Source organism: Aplysia californica, unplaced genomic scaffold (genome assembly GCF_000002075.1).
Source record: "Aplysia californica isolate F4 #8 unplaced genomic scaffold, AplCal3.0 scaffold01029, whole genome shotgun sequence".
Lineage (NCBI taxonomy): Eukaryota > Metazoa > Mollusca > Gastropoda > Aplysiida > Aplysiidae > Aplysia > Aplysia californica.
Window position 1 is genome coordinate 14,072 of NW_004798299.1, and position 9,463 is coordinate 23,534.

The window sequence follows — 9,463 nt, forward strand, 5'->3', positions numbered from 1 at the left end:
TCTGTCTGTCTGTCTGTCTGTCTCTGTCTCTGTCTCTGTCTCTCTCTCTCTGTCTCTCTGTCTCTCTGTCTCTCTGTCTCTCTCTCTGTCTCTGTCTCTCTGTCTCTGTCTGTCTCTCTCTCTCTCTCTCTCTCTCTCTCTCTCTCTCGCCCACACACACACTAAGTACAGTCTACCATCACCATTCTCTACCTGTGTGGATCTGTGCCATTTACAGCGTAACAGCGCTATTTTTATACAATACACGACTGGCCGGATTTCTTTATCCCTATTGTTTTCTAAGAATCTTTGTGTTTGCCTGTTGTCTCAATTCTGGTTATCAAGCGCTTTCAAACGGTATTTAATTTTGTTTCCTCCTTTATTCACTCGTTCATTCACTCACTCAACCATGCATTAGCAGACGTACCCACTCACTCACTCACTCACTCACTCACTCACTCACTCACTCACTCATTCTTTCATCCACTCATTCTCTCACTCCCTCCCTCCCTGCCTCCCTCACTCACTTATAATGTGAATTTTTATTTCTCTCCCCTCCCTCCTCCACACACACAGTGGGTAAAGGAAAACGGAAATCTGCGTCTTATATTTCGTTGGGATAACATTCAGGAACACCATTCTCTTCTCCGACCATGTACATGCGTGGTATGTATAAATAATTACAGTCGAAACTGCCTAAAACGACCATCATTTGTGGAGGAGAAAAGAGGTTGTCTGAACGTGCAGACACACTGGACCCTATTTCAGTTTCGCATTTGAGTGATGACCTTGATGAACCCGTCGTACGTCACCTGAGAGAACGAGAACGGCTCTTTGTTTCAATATCGGCGCAAACTGCGTCAGGTTTCCTGGCCATTTTTCAAAACAGGGAACGATTATTAATTATTTACAGGAGACCTTCAGAGCAGATTCGACTGCCCTTTAGTGTGTTGTCTACATCTTTATCCTGCTTTGATCTGATTTTTAACCATTTTGCCAATGGGAATACGTCCGAAAAGGCAAACTTGTACTCGTATATATCTAAAAGAGTATGATATTTCTACTAAAAACAACAATTTAACTTTACTCTTTTCTTCAGGCTTAAATGTCTTTCATGTTTCAATTGACTTTTCATTATTAACTTTTAAAGACTTCGACAAGCTTTTACCGAAATCGATATATAGACACAAAGGCACATCCCTTTTTGAGCTGGGGTTGTGGGTGTCAATCTGAAGGAACCTTCCAAGCCCAAGCACCATCTTCCCCGCAAATCTGAAAGCAATCCACCATTCCACCAGAAAGTACGAGTACTTATTGATGTGCTTTATTGTCCCACATTTACTATTCTCTCCAGCTTATGGGCATGGTTATAGTAAAATAAGTAGGTGTATGAGTTTAAAACACCCTTATCACGAGTATTAGCTTATTTAAAAGACGCGACCTCTGAATTTTAATGTCCGTCTCTCTCCTATAGAACCGAGTGAAATGGGTTGTTGAGGGCCTTGGAAACTCCACGAAAACAACTGAAACAACCTGGGTTCAAGTACCGGGGCCATCTGCTCCTAGGTCCAGCATGATACCATTTGAGCTAACAGAGCACTCCGTAGTTTAAGTAAGGAGAAATCGGCCACTTATTAGTGCTAGAAAAAAGGATGGGGAGATAGACTGATAAACGGCGGAATAGTGAAGCACAAATCAGATAAGGCGCCATCTATCTACCCGCTTCATTGTCTCCTGTTACTGGGCTGCGTTCGTCAGTTGGTGCCCGACTCATTGCCACAACAAGCCTCCATCTTCATGTTCAAACAGTATTTATCTTTTCTTCTTTTTTGGGGGGCTATACATCTGAAAATCCGGCCGACGATTTATTAATTAATTAATTTTTTTTGGGGATTAACTAACAGTTAATCTTTTAATTGCTTGTTGCTTTCAGATAAACCCCAGCCGGATCAACAGAGATGGCCTCACAGCTCACGCTGGAGTTCAAGGTCAACAGTCGAAAGCCTCCCACAAACCCTCAGCACTGACGTCATTGTCTTCCATGAGGCCGTCATTTCCTGTTCCGGCGAACAACATCGCGATGGGCGTGGCCATGACGTCAGAGGAAGAGGCGGGGCCTCCTCACATAGCCCTGCCCGATGACGTATACCAAGACTTTGAGGCGCTCAAATCAGCGACCAAACTAGACAGCTCTCGGCTCATGCGGAAGCTGTTGAAAGATTATCAGAGGTAATCTTTGGTTTTAACAAGACATTTACGGCACACACTCTCAGGAAGTCAGGCAGTTGCAGAACTAAGACAGTGTTGGATTGGAATACACAGGGTGAGAGATCCAGGGGAAGGCCAAGTGGAACATAGGAGAAGAGTCACAGAGAATACTGTACTGAAAAGTGGGGAGAAATTGAATAATATCAAAGAGGCTTGCCCTAGATCATTAAAGTAAGGCAGAAAGTGTTAGTTCGAGGTCTATAGCCTGATGCAGGGTGAGGAAAGCAGTGGTGATGAAGAAAAGCGTTTCGGAACTTGCAACACAAATGAGTCATAAATGGACCAAAGATTAGCGGTGTTTCAAGGGTGTAACATACAAAGAAAAGGAGTATAGTAGTATAGGGTTTTACGGCGCTCGCAACTGCTAAGGTCATATAGAAAAGGAGTAGAGAAAAGGACAATAGACATTTTATTTGATAGGAAAGGAGGGGCAAAAAACCCCACCAGAGCACCCACCGACCGACCAGTCATGAGTAGTAACTCATCGCACATTTCATTAATGACAATTTTGCTTTATTTCATTAATGACAATTTCGCTTTATTTCATTAATGACAATTTCGCTTTACCGTTTTGAGATCTGAGTTCTGATTTTCAGGATTTTGAGAAAGTGTAAGACATGGTATATTATGGTTTTATACCTCACGTCAACAAATTGTGACCCCAGAATACTATTTATGATAATGATAAGAATAAGTAATGATGATAAGGATAATAACGTTACTACTACTACTACTACTACTACTACTACTACTACTACTACTACTACTACTACAGGATAACAAGGTTCAATCACAGCTACACTCGTTTTTAAGATATATAATATTTTGAGTTGGAAGTTTTCACACACTTTGCTATCTCCCTCACATGAAAAATAAAATTGACATGGTGGTTTTTATCTGAGAAAAGAAAGAAATGGGAGTTCTTTCTTTTGCATATCATGTAGAGGAAGTACAAGGGGTAGGCCGTTCTCACACTCAGTCTCCAAACAGTTAATTCATAAAACCCCCCTCTCACTCTCAGACGTAGCGGGCACGTTTAATTTGTCCGATCACCGGCAGACGAAAGGCAATGCTGCGAGACATTTAGAACCAAGATTCACAAATTGGAGTTTCGAATTGTCATTGGAATCGAACTTAGGTCTCCTTTTTACGACTGCGAAGCGCCTAACCGCTACACCTCAGACGCCAGTTGGGGGGGGGGGGAGCTTGGGGGTTTGGGGTGGGGGTGGTGGGTGGGGTTGGGGTAGCGGCGGGTGTGTGGGTGTGTGTGTCTGTAGCCAGGCATGTGACGCACAAGAGATCTGCTCAACCGTGAGTGTACTGTCTATCTGTGCTGCGACAGGCTTATGTGGTGGCATGCGAATCTTTTGAAAGAAGATATTATGTTTCCTTGGTCTGACAACGACGCCAGAGCTGCATTTTACGTGTGTTCATTTTCTTTTAGACAGTAGCCACGTTGGCCAGACATGGGCACAGGTTCTGCTGAATGTGGGCTGTGGTGGTGTGCTTGTGAGGAAGAATGAAAGTTATTTGAGACAATTTTGTTATTACTTTAATTTCTCTTTAAGATTATTATTATTACATTTTTCCTTGATCTCTATTTGAGATATTACATCTTCCTTGATCTCTATTTGGGGTATTAGATCTATACCTTCCTTGTTCTCTATTTGAGATATTATATTTTTGATTGATCTTTCTCTGAGATATTATATTTTTCCTTGATCTCTATATGAGATATCATATTATAATTTGTTCCCCTTGATCTTAACCAAACTCTGGGGCTCAGATGCTCACATGGATTTAAGCCGTAATTATTTAACCAAAATTAAAGTGTTCGTAGTTTGGAAAAAACAAAACGAAAATCACGTCTCCTTGTCATTACAGGTAAGTTCAACTGATAGTTTTATTTTGTTTCAAAGTTGTCGATTTTAGTTCGAATTGTTTTTGCATAAACCTAACACCGACGTGCACCATTTGGTCGTCATTAATTGCTTTGCTATGCCACTCGTTGATTAACTTCTTGATCCTTACTCGAGAAGTGCATCTCAGTAAAAAAAAGGAAGTAAAAATAAATGACCCCCCAACCTAACAACAACAACAACAACAACAACAACAACAACAACAACAACAACAACAACAACAACAACAACAACAATGGGTAATAGAAAAAAATTCATGTCTGTGGCATTGCCACGTTCTAAAGGGAAAAAAGATCGAGCAAAGATACACAACATTTCTGGGACGAATGTGCCAAGTGATATGTCTAAATCATTGTCATTTTTAACTCTTTCGCTAAGTGCTTTTTTTTTTACTTCAACAGACTGGCTAGTTTGGCTCACCCTACTCGTGAACGAAAGCTGGATGACGTCATAGATGTTTTGCTGGAGCGCAATAACGCCGCCAGTGTCCTTGACCTCTCCAAGCCAAAGTCAAGCGCAGGGTCATGCGGCTCCTCGCCCCCGGGGTCATCAGAAGCCGACCACTCCCACGCTCACGAACTGCCCGCTGACCAGAGCTTGACCACCCTCTTCCCGGACGAACAGGAGGCCATCAGTATGGCGCCGCTAGACCTAACCGTCAACAAAGGAAACTGTTCCGAGGCGCCGGAGAGGGAAGGCGGCGAAAACGAGTCAGAAAATCCTCAACTGTCTCCTTTAGTAGGCGTATTACAAGGTCATCGATTACCTCCGTCCACAGACTTCTCCACCAATCGAATTTCTCCCCACTCCGTTCCCTCCACCCACGCCCCGCCTTACGTCATTGACTTAGAGCCGACCGCGGGACCTACGAGTGTCAAGAGTGCGCTCTGGTCGACCTCCCAAACAAACGCTATATCGCCAAACAATTTATCTCTGGTGGAGAAACAACAGTCCGCCGTAAGTCTTCAGGTATCGCCTAAACCCGATAAAACATGTGTGGACTTAGCATCTCTCTCCCCTTTCACTCAGCAAAGAACTATCGCCAAGGAAAAGGAGAAATCACCGGGGATTTCCACGAAAAAATCAAAAACAGCATCGGGGCTTTTTCCTTCCAGTCTGTCCCTGCCGTCATACACCGAGGCCATATTGCAGCAAAGTGTCATCAAAAATGGACACGAGAGTATGGCGTCCGGAGGTCAAAGCTCTGCGAAGCCGAGTCCAACTTCCGGTGGCCCCACCTCCGCGGAGAACCACATGACGTTTTCCTTCTTGCAAATCAATCCGGATAACCCGGACGTCAAATTTATTCCCATTGACATTGACACCTGTTCCACCTCAGCCGCTGCTAGAGAGTCGCAACAATCAGTTCCTCATCACGGCAGACTCCAAGAACTTTTGCAAGCAACGCAAAGGTTTGTAGCTGGCAGCTCGAAACCCTTAGACAGAGCCCAAACTTTGAGTTCAGGGAATTTTCCAAACTCTGTTTCTGTAAAACAAGAAAGTGGGGAAACACAAACCAGCGTTGTAAATAACTCTTTAGCTGACATGTGCACATACCCAAACTTTCTCTTCGAACCGCACCCCGCTGGGGTGTCGAACCAAACCCTTCTGCACGTGGACGGGAGCAGCGGCAGTAGCGGGAACCAGAAGCAGACGACGCCAACAACGGCGGCGGTGACATCAGCAGGAGACACGTCACATCCGCTGCCTGCGTCCGCCCCACAACCGATGCCTACTCTGTTCATGGCAGCGCCGACTTCCTCTGGCGGTATGGTCGCCATCCCTGTGCTACACGCCCTGCCGGAGGGAATCACAGGCCTTCAGCCTTTCGCCTTCGCCCCTCACCCCAACCTACAGTCAGCCTACAGCGGTGCAGCGTCCGATCAAACGTCTCTCAACAGAGACGTGTCCATTGCTGACGTCAGAATGTCTACCAGCGTGGTCAGTTCGGACTACCCCACCAAATCCGGAGGGGAGCTGGGGTGTGTACCGCATACCGCTCTCCACCTCGACCACCTCTCAAGATCTACCACCGCAACCAGCTGTAACAGCGGAGACTCTCTCGCTGTAAACGTGGGCTCCTTCCAGCAGCAACAGTTGCCTCATGGCTTACTTTTGGACAAGACGGCCACGTCATCAACGACAAGCACCGCCCTGGTGGACACGTCACGCGCCAAACCAGGCAGGCCGAGGGGGCGCGGCTCGAGGGGGGCGTCCAGCAAAAACCAGAGCAAAGACATGAAGCTGGTGACGGAAAACACGCTGTTCCCCGGGGTCTACACGAGCATTCTCAAACTTCCCTGGTCGAGGAGATCGAGAAATAAGAACAAAACGCCTAAATCTGGAGACGGAAAGCGGAAAGTTGTGAAAGATCTTGTGCAGAAACAGAGCGGAGAAGTGGTGACAGAGACAGGGAGTGTGGCGGGGATGGAAGGAACCCTCGAACACTCGTCTCTGGGAGCCGGGGCTGCTGGAAATATTCTGTTTGACTCACAAAGAGAAATCGGTGCTAATCTGCCAAGTGCCGCTCAGCTTTCTAGCGAAATGATGCGTCAACTAAGCGCTCAAGTTATCCCAAACGACGCACAGAAAGTGCAAGAGCAGCAATCCCTCTCGAAACAAAAACAGCAGCAACAGCAGCAGCAACAGGAGTACCAACGTCAACTCCAGCAGCGGGAGAGTGAGTCTAAACAGCAGCAGCAGCAGCAACAGCAGCAGCAACAACAGCAGCAACAACAACAACAGCAACAGCAGCAGCACGACCTTCACCTTCAGTACCAGATCCGCCTCCAGGAAGAGCAGAGAAAACTCCAGAAGCAGATCGAGGAGTCGTACCACACCCTGCCCGTCCCCGGCTCGGAGGCGATACTTCTCCCGGGTCAGCCCCACCCGGCCCAGGATCAGGGAAGCGACGCGAAGGTTGGTGAGTCTCCCTCTACTGGTGGTCACCTGAGTGTGTCCACCTCCCACGATCCCGTCATGCTTGTCTACTCCAGCACGAGCCCGAACGATTCCAAAAAGTCTGGCAGGAAGAGAGGGCGTCCCCCGAAAGTCCCCGTCATCGTGACGTCATCACTCTCTGAGCCCACGACGAACGCACTGACCTCACAGCAGCTTCAGAATCTCGATGAAGGAGCAGGGAAGTTCGTTGAACCTCAGCTTTTCCCCACTTCCCTCACCGACGGTCATCGGTTTTTGTTTCCCATGGATATGATGCAGACTTCTGCTGCAGCTATGTCAATGACACCTTCACCGTCTGGACTCGCTATAGATTCGAACCCTGTTCTTTCAGATCCTCAAATGAACGCTGCTCGTGTTTCCGAAGCACCGCCCCCACTCACCCTCCAAAACATGCAGAGTTTGTTACACTCCCAACTCTCCGTCTGTCACTCCAGTCTTGGGGATAACAACAACAATGATGGACAGGCAGAAGTGCAGATGGACGAAGACGACGACGACGATTTTCAAGGCGAACCTACTTTAGTATCGCGCGACTTTGTGTCTGAAATGAGAGAAGATTCTACAGGAGGAGGAGGAGCAGGAGGAGGAGCAGGAGGAGGAGGAGCAGGAGGAGGAGGAATGGACACTTCAAACTCTGCAACAACAAACAGCGAACAACTAATCTCCCAACAAAATCTCCAACAAACTCTCATTGATGCGTCCGAAACACCGAAAACATCCCCCCTAGAGGCCAACAGCACGAAACCAGAATTCAAACCGAGGCGGAAAAAGACTTCCAGGATTCTGAAATCGGACGAGAACTTTATGTACGCGACCTTCCGCCTGAAGCCGAAAGGCGGGGCCCTGACTCCGCGCAAGCCTCGACGACGTCGCGGTGGTGTCCTTGCCGCTACAGCCGCGGCCGCCGAAACCATCGCCAGTCTGAAGAGAAAAAAGGCGGACGCGTGGGGTGAAAGTAGGTCAGAGGAAGATTCCGGGAAATCCGGGTCAGTGCTGGTCTGGAAGTTTCACGAACAGTACCCTTGCTCCAGCGGCGAGCTCCAGACCGCGTCCCAAGATGGCGTGCTTGATGACGTCATGAATGAAGCGGAGGAGTCGGGCGCCGGGGTGTGTGAAGCGTGTGGGAGTAAACTGTCCCCTCACCACGTGGAGTGCCAGGTCTGCGAGACGCCCGTCCCGGCTGGTCAGTCTCGGGGTGCCGGACACTTCCCCGACGCGCCGCTGGTGCCCCCTAGCGGCGAGGAACTGAAGGCCGAGTGCTGCGTCACTTGTGGTCACGTGTTCCACAAGCACTACTGGGACCCCCAGGCCCGCTGTGACACGTGCCGGAGCCACGCCCCCTCTGTGATCAGCTCCTCCAAACTGTTCGCCCTCAACGACTCGCCATTTTCCGCCCTCCCAGAACCCGCCCGCCCCTCCTCGCCAGCCTCGTCTACTTTCACAACGAGAGCCTCCCTCAGCAACGCCACACCCCCGGCTTCTCCTGTCGCTACTGTGCCGTCTGGCGTCCAGATCACCGAAGAAGGTTCAAGAAATTCGGATCCTATAATTTCCAGAAGAGGGACTGATCATCTATTCTGTAGCCTGTGCCGTCGCGAGTTCTCAAAGATCTCGGAATATTTGACCCACATTCAGGAAAACCACGAACCTTTAAGAGACTCCGCTTCTCCAACAGTAACGGAGCCCGTTTTGATGCCTGACCCGAACAAAAAACTGAGAATCTCAAAGACGAAAAAATCTTTGTCTCATAAGACGATAATGTGTCCGGTGGAAGACTGTCCAATATTTTTCCGAGAACAAAAAGACCTTGACCTTCACCTGAGTCGTAAACACAACGTGATTATTGCAAGTCCCTTCTCAGGAGTCTCTCCGAGTGGCTTCCAATCCCGAGAGCAACAGCCAGATATAAGCCCATTTCACCCTTCTTTAGGCCAGGATCAGTCCGACCAGACAGATGGCTCATCCAAACTCGGCGAGCCAGCCTCCAGCCTCCCCACAACTCCCGACAAAGACGACGACGATGACGTCACCGCAGTGGGCCCGCCTGCCATGGCGTCTCGTCGACAGACACGCCTCACGTCACAGCCGCCTACGTCATCAGACGAGGGCGGTCCTAGCGCCGTAAGCCCCGCCCACCAGCAGAAGCCGCTGCAGTGCCCGCTGTGTGACTACCGGTGTCGTCAGAAGAACGCACTTGCGTGGCACATGAGGAAACACCCTGAGGCCGCCGCCAGGCATCGCCCACACAAGTAGATCTATAGTGGAAGAAGGAAATGTGTGATCCGACACACACACACACACACACACACACACACACACACACACACACACACACA

At 48.5% G+C, this 9,463-nt stretch overlaps 1 protein-coding gene across 1 annotated transcript in view; it reads left to right on the forward strand.

The window, feature by feature from the left end:
- Positions 1 to 9,439, forward strand: part of LOC101849659 — a 22,870-nt gene extending 13,431 nt beyond the window's left edge. The window contains exons 2-3 of the mRNA XM_005111237.3: positions 1,913 to 2,208; positions 4,568 to 9,439. Of these exons, the coding sequence (XP_005111294.1) occupies positions 1,913 to 2,208; positions 4,568 to 9,380 (5,109 nt within the window). The 3' untranslated portion in view covers positions 9,381 to 9,439. The remainder of the gene's footprint in view (positions 1 to 1,912; positions 2,209 to 4,567) is intronic.
- The last annotated feature ends 24 nt before the right edge of the window (positions 9,440 to 9,463 follow it).